General features: G+C 38.8%; 1 protein-coding gene across 19 annotated transcripts in view; it reads left to right on the top strand.

Moving 5' to 3' along the window:
* BACH2 (BTB domain and CNC homolog 2) overlaps positions 1-15,165 on the top strand; it is a 367,936-nt gene that overhangs the window by 209,606 nt on the left and 143,165 nt on the right. For 15 of the 19 annotated variants that reach the window (XR_010586318.2, XM_065543704.1, XM_015449069.3 and 12 more), the window contains one exon: positions 66-214. Coding sequence is in view for 3 of the 19 variants with exons in the window: in XM_005552338.4 (XP_005552395.3) it covers positions 8,419-8,434 (16 nt within the window). In the remaining 16 variants the exon portion in view is untranslated. Of the gene's footprint in view, positions 1-65; positions 215-8,263; positions 8,435-15,165 lie in introns of those variants that run through there. The other 4 variants (XM_005552338.4, XM_005552350.4, XM_074037454.1 and 1 more) reach the window with 1 other exon arrangement.

Raw genomic sequence — 15,165 nt, forward strand, 5'->3', positions numbered from 1 at the left:
GGGAGGGGGAAACATTCACATGCATACTTTCATCTGCTAATGAACAACTTTTCCTACCCAATTAGGTGGACACTCACTGACCTGTCAAAAGGTTGCCCCACAAAACTTTGGGGTCCATGTCTGAATGGATTGCCGGAGCCTTCTCATCTCTCCCTTCGCCCAGTTCCCTGCATCCTAAGACTCGAAGCCAGCACAGGACCTGGAAAAATTACATGTAAGTTTTGACCAGGTTTATATTCCTTAACTAAACAATAATAAATATTTTCTGAGGTGATAGTAACAAACAGCCCAAGCACACATGAATTCCCTTTTTTTTTTTTTTTTTTTTTTTTTTTTTTTTTTTTAAACAAAGGAACTGGAGAGTTATCATTGAGCAAAGGAGCAAAGGTTGGAATCTGTGTATTGGTGGTTCCTTAACTCAGTGGCTCTTAAATTTCAGCTTGAACCAGAATCACCTGGAGGGCTTGTTGAAGTACAGCTTGCTGGACCTCATGCCCAGATTTCTGATTCAGTAGCTCTGGTACAGGCTAGGAATTTGCTTTTCTAACAAGTTTCCAAGTGAGGCTGATGCAGCTGGTCCAGGGACCCCAATTTGAGAATCACTGTTTTAACTCATGTGCTTGAAAGGATAAAAAAGATAGAAAACTGTATATACTTGAGTGATAAATAGCATTAAATTAAGAAATTTAATACTTTGCTTAATACACTGTGTCTCAGAAAAGAGTTTTAAGGTTCACTTAGCACCTTCACATTTGGAAGTCCAGCCCAGCAGATGCCATTATTCTGTGCCAGCTTTACCCCAGAGTTGTTAGTACCAGCCATTCTTTGTCCCTAGTTTTCAACAAGTGTGACTAATAGTACTGTTATTAGGCTAAAACAACAGCTACAGTCCTTTTGCAGGTGTGCTCATCATGCTTTTAGACATACTCAAAAATCTTTTTTCCCCTGAGTTGGGAAATACATTGTTCCCTTTCAGAGTGAGTCATCATAGCATTATCCCTCCCCTCACACACTTAAATGTGATTTGATTTACAAAACACATGTGGGACAGAAAGACAAACATCACATGTTCTCACTCATGGGATCTAAAAATCAAATTTGAACTCCTGGACATAGAGGGTAGAAGGATAGCTACCGTAAGCCAGGAAGGGTAGTGGGGGTTGGAGGCAGGGCGTGGAGGCAGGATGGTTAATAGGTACAAAAAAAAAAAAAAAGAAAGAATGAATATGACCTACTATTTGACAGTATAGTAGAGTGACTATAGTCAATAATAACTCACATTTTGTAATAAGGAGTATAAGTGGATTGTTTGTAACTCAAAGGATAAATGCCTGAGGGGATGATTACCCCATTCTCCATGATGTGCTCATTTCATATTGCATGCCTGTGTCAAAACATCTCATGTACCTCGCAAATATACACACCTACTGTATACCCACAAAAGTTAAAAAAAAAAAAAAAAACACACCTGGGAAGGGAAGCACAGCTCCAGTGAATAACCCAAGCCAGGAAGTCCAGGTGTTGTGAGATTTTAAGTTCTCAAGACTGAAAAACTTTGTGAATCATCATGTTGTGGTGTTAGCTTTCAAATAGGCCCATTGCCTAACTGCTGAGGACAAGAACAATTTATTCCATGTTAATAGAAAAAAGTGGAAAAGTTTGACTAAACAAATGCACATTTGGACACATGTAAGCATACATACAAATGTACATGTGTACCTGTGAATAGATATATGCATTGTATATTTCTGAGCTTTGACTGTAGGAGTTTTAAACAGCATTTTTTCTTTTGTTTCACTGAGTCGATGTGAGTATAAAAATAGTATGAATCATACTGTCCAGGAAACATTTGAGAAATTTCTGGGCATTTTAAACCTGTGGATAAGCACTGTGGTTTATAACATTTTACTTGGATATGGTAGATGTTATCATTCAAAGTAGCACTTAGGATTTTCAGTTCTCTTATTATAACTCTGGAGTTGAGAATAATCACTGTTAATAAAGCAGTTGCCAAGCAAATATGTAATGAAAGAACATATGTATTGCCTCAACATTAATAGAGTCAAAAATCCTGGATATAGACTTAAATGTACAGTAGGTGTATGTTAAAATGTTTAAAATAAAACCCACAATATCAGAAAAATAAGACAAAAACCAATAAGTGTTAAAAGTGATCTATAATGGAATTAACCCAGAGATGCCTTCTGGGGGCTGTCCAAAGGGTAACAGGGCTGGGATTAGGGCTGACAGAGTTGTGAGTGATGTAATTATTATTACTCCACCCTCAAAAATACACCATCTCCAACAAGCACTAGTCATTCTGCCCTGCATTCCTGGAAGGAAGGTTATCAGTTTATGAGGCATCTTCACCATAACGTGAAAGAAGCAGGTCGGGTCAAATGCCCCTTAGTGCCCTCTCCTGCTCTACCACTCTGCAGATCTCCATGTTTGCACATCCAGTGTTCCTGTGGGATGACCTTTGCTGTCAGTCAGTTTCCTGTCTACAGGTCAGGAAGGAAAGAAGTTGTTGTGACTCCTTAGGTGAATCATGGCTTCAGGCTCCTGCTGGATCTGGCAGGACCTGCCTGGATCACTCCCCATAGCTTTGGACATAGCGTTCAGTCACGGAGTGAGTATAAAACTGAATCTTGTGGGGCAGAGGGCGACGGGGCATGTGGGAAACTTCTGTACTTTCTGCTCAGTTTTACTGTGAACCTAAAACTGCTCTTTAAGATAAAGCTTATGAATTTAAAAAATTAAATACTAAACAGTATGGCAATTCCTCAAAAAAAATTAAACAGGATTACCAAGTGATCCAGCAATTCCACTTCTGGGTATATTCCAAAAGAAGTGAAAGTAGGGATTTGAGCAGATAGATGTGTGTACACCCGTATTCATAGCAGCATTATTCACAGTAGCCAGAGGTGGATACAACCCAGGTGTCCATCAACAGAAAATCGATAAACAAAATGTGGTATATATTAATACATACAATGGAATATTATTCAGCCTTTAAAAAGATGAAATTCTGACACACGCTAACCATGTGGAGGAACCTTGAAGATGCCAAGTGAAATAATCCAGACACAAAAAAGCAAATATTAAATATCCCGTTTATATGAGGTGCCTAGAACTGTCAGATTTACAGAGTCAGAAAGTAGAATGGTGGTTGCCAGGGGATGGGAGGATGGAAAAATTGAAAGTTGTTGTTCAATGGATATTAAGTATCAGTTTGGGAAGATTGGAGAGTTCTGGAGATGAATGAAAATGATAGTTGCACAGCAATGTGAATGTATTTAATGCCACTGAAATGCACACTTAAAAATGGGTAAAATGGTAAATTTTATGTTGTATATATTTTACCATAATTTTTAAAGCTTTCCTTCTAAGAATGCTGCGCAGAATCACTAGCTAGTGCTTGATAGGGATGCTGCAGTTCGTGAGGGTGCAGGAAGAACCAATCATTATGTCTCTCACACCTCCCTCATCCCTGTTACCCTTTGGGCAGCCCTTAGAAGACAACAAAGGTAAGGGATCCACTGAATGGTATATACTTCAGTCCCAGGAATGAGTTTCCTATCAGAGTAAAGACACAGTTGTCAGAAGCCATCAAGGGAATTTGCCTTAAACAACTGTGGTCTCTACTAAAATGCCATTTACACATCTAGAAGACCTGCTTCACTGGGGCGAAGGAAAGTGTAAGCCACCCATGCTTCAGCAGTGGGGCTGCTCCATTTCCTCCAGATGGGTGTTTGTAAACCAGTCCATGCACAGAGCACTGGCATGGAGAGAGTCCCGGAGCTGTGGACCTGACTGTGGCTCCTGAAGGGTCTTAATCAGCGGAGGTGGACATGTCGGCAGGAACCAGGGAATGCAGACTTGCTGTAGATTCCAGCACAGTAGAAAATGAAAGCTTTGAGAGGAAATCCACAACGGATAGTTCTCCCACTGTAGGGCCTATGATGATTATGATGCCTGTTTTACATTCTCCAAGTGAAGCAGGATTTATCCCCCATCACCAAATCTCTGTACTTACAGGTATTACGGTACTGGTAAGTCACAGACAGGTTAGTGAGTGGCCTGTAGTCCTGTGAGGAACACACAGGATGGAATTCACTAGGTTAGTCCATTGTGCCCTACTTTTTTTGGCTTTTGCCTTTTATTCTACATTTCTAGAAATTTGGCCTTGAAAAACAATCAACAGTTTTATGGGGCCTAGTAGCCATACTTTATTCAGGTCGTCTTCACTCCCTTCACCCTCTACCCCTAGGGCTGGCCAGGGATTAGAATTCCTGAAGAGTCGTATATAAGGATCCATGGTTTCAAGAAGTTCAGACACTGCTATCCTAAATTATCCTACTTTCTCCTTAAGATACCAGTATATATATAGTCTATTACAGAGGCCCTATAGCAGAACCATTATACATAATTTGGCTTAAGGAAAAGGTGTAACTGAAAAGAGGTAAAATGAATTTGTTAAAGTACAATATATATAAATCAGTCCACTCATTCTCATGCCAGACTTTCCAAACCTGCTTAGAAAGAAACTCTTCATGCTTTTCACTTAGGTATTGGAAAACAGGGCAAAGGAAAAGAGGTTTCTGAGTCAGTTGCCATGGGGAGCTGCCAAGATACAAAAAAAAAAAAAAAAACCTGGAATTAAAGGTTTTTGTAGAGGAAAAAATTCAGGTCAGCAAGTCTAAGGGAGAGGAAAGTAAGGACTTATTCATCTTTGACATCCACCCTAAGCTTGAGTTGAAAAGGCATGGATATGGAATCTAATCAAAATAAACTCCCCCCCGACACAATGAGTTCACAGACCATAATTTTTGTACAGACACACTGACACAGATTTTCCCCAGAGAAGAACATCAAACCAGCCATCACCGAGATAAAACAACATAAGGTAGAGAAGACCAACAAAAACAGACCCTGGTGGGATCTCCTTGTCTCCTTGTCTCATCATTCACAGGAATCAGATGTGCCTGGTTCCAGACATTGAATTTATGTTTACTGATGGCTTTGATACCTGGAACCCAACTAGCCAGAACCCTGAATTAGCTAACCTTCATACTTCCCCACCCCCTGCCCTTCCCTCCCACACACCCCACCCTACCGCACATACCACACTTCCCTTTTTCAGTGATGAAGAAAACAAGATAGCTTTGGTTTTGAGTAAAGGTGGGGTGTAAACCCTGGAGGATACTTGTAGCTGATGACACTGACCTGCTGAATCATTGAGAATGGTTAGATGTTTTATAAAGAGGAAAAACTGCTTTGGAAAACCTTCAACAAAAAGCATTTTCTAGTTGTCAATTAACCAGAAAATCAAAATAATAATAAATATTCTTGTCCTCAAATAGTCTAATTAACTGAGGTTTTAGTGTACCTATTTCCATGCTTTAATAATAATCTAAAAATATTGACTGGCGATAGAACAATATACCATTCATTTTTATTCTTCTCAAGAAACTGCAAGTTTTGACTTTTACCATCTTTCCAGTGCCAGAGGTTAAATGTTAAATGTTCTGTTTATGTTAAGCACTCTAAAAGTTGTGATATTACTGGTTTTAAAACTAATATATGAAATCATTTTATGAACCTGTATATTTAGCTCCTATAATCATTGGAAACGAACGGCGTACTTTTGAAGCCAATTCTGTTTCTTTTTTTAAAAAAAAAAAAAAAAGCCTATTATATGATTATTTGTAACATTCCGTTTCACATTCAGATTATGTTCTGCTCAAGAGATCATCAAAATTAATTTTCATTCTCTGCTAATGGTACAGAGAGGAGTGATGTTACTGGCATGGTTATATACTTTAATATGTAAGTCAAAAATTTCAAATGATAATTCCCTGTGAGTCATGAGTCTCCAAATAATCTATGTTTTATTATAAAGCCGCCTACCCAGTGACATCAGTTGTAGCACAAATGGTTTATCAATTTATTCTAATAGTTTCCAATCTGTTGATTTTTAAGAAATGGTTTGTGTGCTCTTTTTTGGATGCACCTGTCACTAGTGAAATGATGCCTCTCTTTGAGCCCGGATTTAACCCAGGGCATTGCAGCATGTTTTTCCAAGGATGTCCCATTAGATAGATCTTCTAAGAGTGTGGCGCCTGCAGACTTGTGGCAGCTGGAAGTTGCATAAACTGTGCGAGATGAGGAGGAAAAGCACTTCTGCTCTTCTGCCCCAGAACAGTATTTACAAAGCTTTGCAGGATAGCGAGATTTTTAGAGTCCTTGCGGTACTTAACTAGAAGCTATAAGCTGTTATTTCTAGCATATTTTTCCTGTATTCCATGCCTTATTTGTTATCAGTTCAGTTCAGATTAGTATGCTGGGTTCTTGATTTCTTGACAGAAAGTGTCAGAAACTTATTGATGAAGTGTTCTTGATTTCTAGACAGAACCAGAATCAGAAAATAATTGTTTTCTTTTATCTAAGCAGAAGTAGCTTTGTTTTCCTTACTATCAAAGTGATACATGTATTCTACATAATTTATAAAATAGCAGAAAATTGAATAAAAGTAGAGGTAAATTACCTATATTCTGGCTGCCCAAATATAACCTACCTGTTAACTCATACTTTTATGTATTTTTCCAGACTTTTTTCAACTAGTTAACTAATTTCAAATTTACAAGCAGTGCTCTGGACTGATCACATCCTACAAGCTGGTGGCACTTAGGAATGATGACTTTAAGTGTCATCTTATAGGACAGTGATCTCATTGCTTTTTTTCTCCCTTCTGATTATATTAATCAGCTCTTACAAGAACAGATACCTGTGTGGACTCACTAGTATCTTTATCGGGTGGAAATTCCTATCAACCAGTATTTTCATTTCTACCTCCTGTCAGTCAAAATAATACCGAGTGGCCCTGTAAGATCCTAGTGGGCCTCTGGAATCATAAAGGAAGATTCAGTTATGTGCAAGGTGGTTTTGGTGTTAAATCAACTGATTGTGTTGTGATTATTTAGAAATTAGTAATCACTATACTATAAGGCAATTTGGGAGAAACGGGAAAGGTTGAGTTAGCCAGATCCTCCCATTCCCCATTCACAATCCAAACAATATGGACTCCAATCAAATTCTGATTTTATAATTTTGATAACAAAATTTCATTCAAATATATGTCTTCTTGTGCTGTGAACAGAGTTTTCCTTTAACTTTGCATCCTTTATCCCCCTTCAAAGACGCATCTCTTCAGATTGCTGTGGTGTGATTTTATAGCTCCTTGAGTTGTGCTGGTATCTCTGTGCTTCCCTTTGGAGAGTACTAGGCCTTCGGGTTAGGATGAATCCTAATGCTTGGCCAAGGTTAGGAAGGGCTTTGAGCACTGAAAGAAAACCGAGGGAAATTTTAAGGAATTGTTAAAAGATTCATCGAGAAATGTGGTAGAATTGTCATCTACAAACGTCATGTCAGTAGAATAGGAAGTATTTAGTAAGCAGCTGCTAGAAGGGATTTTGTTTGTTTAAAAAAAGAGAAAAACTCTGTCTTTGACATTGGTTATATCTAGATTTTATCATCCCCTGTACAGGACTCTTAAGTTCCTTGAAAGCAGTGACTTTGAGAGCATCCCTTCATGTCCTCTGTGTCTTTGTATATAATAGGGACTCAGTGTGTATTGAATTAATATTTCTGTGGCTCTTCAGTGATAGATGAATGAATGTGCTCAATTTAGGTAACTACATTTGACCTTTTTCCTACAGCAGTTGAAGGGTGTTTGGGTAGCATCCGCGATTGTATTGAATGCCCTGGTTGGGTACAGGTGTGAGGGAGTGGTATACAGTACTTTGATCCTCCGTTGGAGAAGGAGATGCTAATGTGGATAATGAGAATTTAGTTCTTTATCTTTACTTTCGATTTGGCCACCTTCCTTCACTGAGTCACAGGGCTCACTTGTTTAGTGATGGGCATGTCATTTAAGCCTGAGACTGTCCCTCAGACTGTTTATGACATTGGATCTGAATTTCCCATTACATGAACAGCCAGCATTTGTCATATAAATTCAAGAACACACTAAAAGTTTGTTGGCTTTGTAGTTGACATTGAGATTAACTTTCTCTAACCTAAACCAGTGAAAACTAAAATGCTCCTCACCACATAAAAGTTTTGCTTTCGCTGTGTTCAGACCCCTCCTACCTTGTCACAGCACAGTCATTTGGAGTCTGATTTGGGGGCGGTGTGGTTGTCTCAGTGGCGTATGACCCACTTTGTGTAATACTTAATTGCCTGTGTTTTTACAACACAAGTCAGAAGTTCTGATGATAGTGGACTATCACCCAAAAAAGATTTTCTGAGACATCTCATCAGAGCTGCTCGAGTACCGCGCACGAAGACGGTGTTAGCTCTGCAGGGTATGTGCTAACTACCAGACGATGAAAGAACATTTCCTCTAGTTTCTGGATAATGAGCAGGCACACAGGTAAAGATGCCTTTCTCAGAGTTGACTCCCTTTGTTTCCTAATGATTCTGGTGATTTTGTTGAACTAGACTTTTAAACATTAATTGTTAATTGTTACCTGCATATGTTTGCTGTTGTGGTTTGCAGAGGGCTCAGAGGAACAATCATTTTAATTGGTATCCTGAGACTATAATAACTTTTTATTAAAAGTCTGGAAAGACAGCAATCAAAAATAGACTCTCATTTCTATCTTCTCTGTGCCCCTAGCAAACATCCTCTTCGTCAATTTTGTTTTTATTATTTGCCATCAAGATGGTTATCTCTGAATATCAGATGCTTCAATCCACAGTGATATCCATGTGTGAATTGATGCTTGATAAGCTTCAGGTTATCAGGTGGAGAAGTGTGGTTAAGATGTACAGAAAGAAAAAATGCACAAAAGGAAAGGGACAGCATGGGGATACTGTGCCTTAGTAAGCGTGGTGCCATTGCAGACTAAAAGCAGATATAAGTCAAGTGCTACTGACTTAAGTTTGGCAAAATCACTCCTCACAGCCCGCTCTGTTTTAGAAATGTTTATGTTTCTGATATCACTTTTGTTAATTTGAATAACTTTCAAAATACCATCATTGTTTCAAAACAAAATTTGGAAGGTGTGGATCACCTTCCCGAATTTACAGAAAAGTTTTTGGGTACATTTCTTTGCGGAAGATTGGCTGAGATGTGGTTCATGGCAGGGTGGTGCCCGTGCCTTGCGGATCACGTTGTCTGTACACTGACTGACATACCAACGTAGAGTCTTTGAAAATGCCCATTGGTAAGTCAACATTGTTTTCCCTGAAAGTCCTGAGACAGAAAAAAAAAATGAAAGTACAAACACTAACTGGAAAAAATGTCACACATTTTAGCCACTTTGCATCCCTTGTTAGGACAAACCCTGGGCTGGGTTTTTTTACATTTGTGAAGTTGTGCGGTAGGTGGGGCAGTGTGGGTGGCCCAGAAAAAGTAGCGGTTAGAATAAGATTTTCCATTTATTGCCCTTTGTGCATGGCTAAAAATAAGAGTCATACAAATCAGAATATGTAGTGCAAGCAAAATCACTCTGTTAATTCTGATGACTGGCTTGCCCACATCTTTGCATCTGTCTGGTAAGTGGTATATTGGGAAATAATTTTTCTCTGTCTAAATAGCAAAAGGCAACCAAGTTTTTGCGTTGTTTGTCTACACATGACAGTTTATCAGCACTTTTCCCTTCTGAAGGAAGAAAGATCCAACTCATACATAAACAAAATGTGTTGATGGAAGGAAGAAAGAAGCATGAAACCCTTGAATCTTTTTTAAAAAGGAATTGCGTTATTTGAAATGTGATTTTACAACTTCCATCTTCTTGGCTTATTGTTAGAAAGTTCTTTCTTGTAAACTCATAGCACAGCAAGGAAAGGATATCTTAATGGTGTTGCCCTAGAGATTGGAAAACTTTTTGTGTGTTTGGATGGGGGAGGGAGAAGGGACAAGGGTGAGCGCACGCCTGCCCTGTAGTACCTTCTGTAGACACAGATGTTGGAGGGACAGTTAACCAAGTAAAAACTCCCCTGCATCTGGCTGCTGAGTCGAATGCAACCACAGTAAGCGATAACGTGTCTGTTTGTGGCTAGAAGAAACACCAAAGAGAGGCGGCACCAGCATTCACAGGGAAATTTGTATCTTCGCGATCCCATTGATGGTGCTGTCCCGTTCCACTGACTGAGTGGCTGTGGCATTTCCAAAGAATGAGAATGTCTGCAAGTGTTCTGAGCCTTTCAGTTTGATGCGCTTTGTGAAATGGATGAGTCAAGAGGGCAGTCATTCCAGAAGACTGAAAAATGAAGACTGCAAATCACATTTCTCTTTGGCATCCCCAACTGTGGCAGACAGTATGGCACAGTGGTTACAATGAGTTGAAAGCTTTAGGAGGGAAAAAAGACTCCAGATCAAATCTTAGCTTGGCTACTTGTTGACCTTGATCTGTTAACCTCTCCTAGGCCTGGGTGTCTTTATTTGAAGACGGGAACAGAAGTAGTACTGCCTACCTGAATGAGAGGGTGGTTGTGGGGATTCGGTGAGATGACGTATGTAAAGCACAAAGTCAGCACTCCACAAAATGATGTTGGTGTTATTGTCATTTGTGCAGTTGCATTATAAAAATGTGTTGGAGAATTTTAGAGCATTTGGGAGTTCTCCTCTATTCTTGGAGTACAAATTTTGGAATTAAGTGGACAAAAGATCAGCCTCTGGTTCAGTGTTTCAGAAGAATACAGGCATTTATAGAGTGGTTTGCTTCTTCTTAGGTTACTAATGCCATCTGGGGGATTTTTTTTTATTTTGCCATTAAGTTAGCACAATGTAAGCCTCTCTTTCCTTTTAAGATTAGCGCTGTGTTGAGCATATTCAGTAATTTTTACTTTCTCCCTATGTTTTTTATTTAAACATGGATTTTCAGTTCTAACATCTGTGCATGTTAATTGTAGTACCTGCTGGTGTACATTATGAAAGACAGTGCTAATGTTGTAATCAAGTAAGGCTAAAAAAATATTTCAGGTGGAAATGGGCAAAACTTCAGGAGCACTTAGCTTCCGTGGTGGTGTAATTCCCCACAGAAAATATTGCATCTGTTATAATTCTGGTTACTGAACAATCTGACAGATTGACCAGATGCTGAAAGGCAGAAAACAATTGCTGTTACTTTTATTTTTATTTATTATGCTTTGCAAATTATTTTCTGTTTAATACAATGTATACCTGTCCTTCTAGAGTTCTTTTCCACCCACCAAAGTTTTGCATTATAAAGTATATTGTGTATTTCACAATACAGAGTCATAATTGTGGACATAACTTTTTTGTTAGCCTTCCGGATAAGATGCTAAGACTTCAAATTAGTCTCCCTTTAACCTGCTGCAGGACTTTCCTAGAATTCTGTTTCTTCATTTATCAAAGTTAAAGAGAAGTTATGACTGTACCTTAACTTTGCCTCACCTGAGACCTGACAAGAAGTGATGAATTAAACCTATAAGCTAAGGAATTAAAATATGGGACAGATATAAAACAGTGGTGGCTTAGTTTTCTCAATTGTTGTATTTTGCTGGGTTGTTTTTTTTTTTTTTAATCCTCCTCAAATTTTCCTTTTCTTAGACGGTCCTACCATCTCTGTCCCAGATACAATTTGTGACTTACAATTTACATATTAGTATTCTCATCAGATTTTTGGTTTTTGTGTTAAGAACCATCAGTCTGGAATAAAGACATTTCTCAGGTCAACTCCGCCAGGGAAATCTGTCTTGTATTAAAATGATACCCTGCTTCCTCCAGTGTCTACAGACAATGCTGATTTCTCCACTTTTCTCCGTTAACGAAATAGAAGAATGCTTTTCAGGCCGAGCAAATCATGCTAGGTGACTTTCAAAGTTCCTGGCATTGCAGATACAGCTTCTGTTCCCTCCGCACACTCATATATTCCCCATTATCTTTGCCATCCCTCTTGCCCTTTGCCATAGACGGAAGTTTCTGTAAAAATGATAGGTGAGAGAAGGTGATAAATTAGACCCTGGCCGTGATTCCCTCCCACACCTTCATAAGGAATGACAGATTCTGAAATGCATCCTGTGGATACACCGTGTGCTTCTTCCTGCAAAACTGCCAGTTTTAACTTATCTTTCATGTGCAGTTTGAGGGTACTGGCCAGGCGGGGCTCATTATTCCTTTGGTTGAATAGTGTAAAGTATTTGCAATGGAGATTTTCTCTAATGATGTATTTTAAGTGCATGTCCGCATTGCTGGTTTAATGCACTCAGTCACAGGATGCTTTAAAGTTTATTGCTAATGGATGAATCCTCCAGAAAACGGGAATTTTCAACAAGATTGACATTTGGAATGAGAAATATAAATCTAATGAGAGTCTTTTAACCCAGGTTTGTAATTAGGGCTGAGTGGAGTGAATGTGTACATGCACACCAGAGAAGGGCATGGAGAAAGGTGAAATTGTATGCTCTCCTCTGAATGAGGGATGAAGGCCGATGGATCAGTGTCAGGCCACGGCACGGTGGAGTATAAATGATACTGTCACCAAGTACTGCACAGGGTACCAAGGGAATTCCACTCTAGTAAATTACGTTATTTAGACAGACCTGAAGGCATTGTGTCGGAATGAGCAGAGGGAAAGGGGGCTGTTGGCACCATGCAGAAGATATTACAGTACAACTAGCTTCAGGGATGGAATTCACTGGTTTCCATTATACCTGCCTATTTTGTATTCTCCTTCGCTAATTAGTTTTCAGAAAGTTGCAAATGCGTACATGTGAAAGAACATCATGTCTGCTTGGAGTATGGGTTACAATGGACCATAAGGGAATAAGTGTTAGTTGATTTGTATGAACTGGTCAGTGTGAGATTCTTTTTCTTTTATTCACAGCTGGGTGACATTAGGTGTTGAGTAAAAACTTGCGTTTGTTTTGTTTTCTTTTTGTGAGAATCTCACACGCATTATGAAGATTTAATCCTCATTCTCTCGGTAACATAATGCATTTCTTTTCCACCCTTCCTTTACGTGCCTTTAAATCTCACCTGTCACTGGTCTCCCCTCATCACCTTCCATCCCTAAGGGAAACAGATTGTACTGGCACATAACATTTCATTTTGTGAAAGAACTCAAAGTTAACAAGGGTGATTCCTAGAGTGGGACTTGTAGAGAAAAATCATTTTTTTCACTTCTTCTATTTTATCCCTCTGCAGCAAAGCGAGGCCACCCTTTTTGGGTTTATCTGTCTCTTACCATCTCTGGATCATCTGTTACCATCATCTAGATCATTGCAGATGTGCTAGTCACCATTTTCCAGTTTGATTTCAAATGCTCATTCTTGAAAAAGCCAATACCAGGTGCTCTGGAATTAGTCACAGTCGTTTCTTAACTAAAAAGCAAGTGTCTTCTCCTGAATGGATAGAGGTTCTGAAACAATACCCATTCTTTCTTAAGTATGTGTCATACTTTGTCCTTAGTGAAATAAACCTGAGAAGTATCTCTGATCAGTTAACAGAGAGAATACATAGGATTCTGAAAAATGTCTCCACAAGGCTTCCAAATGGCAGGTTTTTAGCAGCCTTTCTGAAACAGGGTCACAAGTAGATCGCAGTGATGATAATAATATCTTGGATTTTACTTTTATTCTTTCCAAAATAATACTCCATTGGGGTCAGGGTATCGTAATTTATTTTGTAGCCATAGTTACAGTCTTATTTTATTCATCCAATCATAAAATAGTAAAGCCAACATACTTGGAAAGCCAGGTTTGAGTGTGGACAGGAGATGCCTTGGTTAACAATAAGATACTTCTATTTTATGCAGGGTACCTCCACCTTAAAAATGCTTTTAGTTTATGATTCTAAAATAATATCTAAGTGTAAAAGGCATCATGTAAAATGTTTTTGTGCCATATATCATCCTCAGCATAGAAAGGCTGTGCTTACAGACTTTGCTTTATTCACTGAAGTCCTACAAAAGTCAGGGACTCTGAGCTGTGTGAGAAATGAGGGTCTCTCCCTACATAAACTCACTGAAATCTTTCCCTTTTGTATTCTGTTTACTTTAATGGTAGTATGTGCCTTATATCTTAAATGTTCTTTTCGTCCGTGACATCCACTGGGAAATCACATTTTGTTGTTTGCCACAACATTACACATGTGACTTCTTTCTTTTTCCTGTCCTCTTGATGCAGCATGCTATCAAACTGTATCTTTTGAGTTGTTCTAAATTGAATCCTGGTCAAAGGGATTTAACAGCATCTAAAATGGAACTAGCTTAGACTCTCTTCCATTCTGTAGAGGTTCCTTTGTTCCTGCTTACCTACCCATGTCTGTCTGGATTCTATTCTTTTTCTTAGATTAAAATTGGAAAGGGAGAAAGGGGGAGCTCCTTAGGAGAAATAGATCTGTGGAGAATTGTGAGTACTCATTCAGAAGCTATTCTTAGTTCTAAGAAATATAATGAACTTGAGCTTTGAGTCCTACTGAATCTCCCATTAATGATCCCGCCATCACTTCCACCTCCCATCTGAGTATGTTCTCCCCAAAGGCTACTGATATTTTTTCCCTAATATTCTGAATGGAGTCTCTTCCAAGGAAAGCATATCTTGAAAGGAATTGAGTCCTACTGCAGTAATAGTGTACTGGATGATTCTTAATTGTTCTATTAAGTACTTCTGTTTTGCATTACCATAATGTCTGCTGTAGCAGAAACTTTTCTATAGACCTTGACTTGTCAGAAGTCAACCCCTTAATGTGAGCACTTCACTTACATTATCATTATGGTGTTTCCAGCTGACAACTACTGCCACACTGCCGTGGTCCCTGAGTTCCCAGTGCTTCAGAAAAAGAGACTTTTGTTCTGGCTTGTTGAGGGGAAAACATGCAAACAACAACACTAGCTCTACCACCAGAGATCCTATAAAGACATGTTCAAATGAACAATAAAGTCATTTGTTCACATATGACATAAGGATATAAGAATTTAAACAATAAGACCTCTTGTGAAATGTGGCAAAATATGCACCACAAACATTGTGAAGTTCTCTGTCTTGTGGAAGGCAATTTTTACATGGGCTTCAAAAAACCATTAACTTATAAACTACCCTTTTAAGAAAGAAAAGAAAATCACTTGTCTCGCTATAACATTAAATCAATTTCTGTTCTAAGGAAAGCTTAAATGCATTCATTTTTACAAAGTG

This window comes from Macaca fascicularis, chromosome 4, assembly GCF_037993035.2.
Source record: "Macaca fascicularis isolate 582-1 chromosome 4, T2T-MFA8v1.1".
NCBI classification, from domain to species: domain Eukaryota; kingdom Metazoa; phylum Chordata; class Mammalia; order Primates; family Cercopithecidae; genus Macaca; species Macaca fascicularis.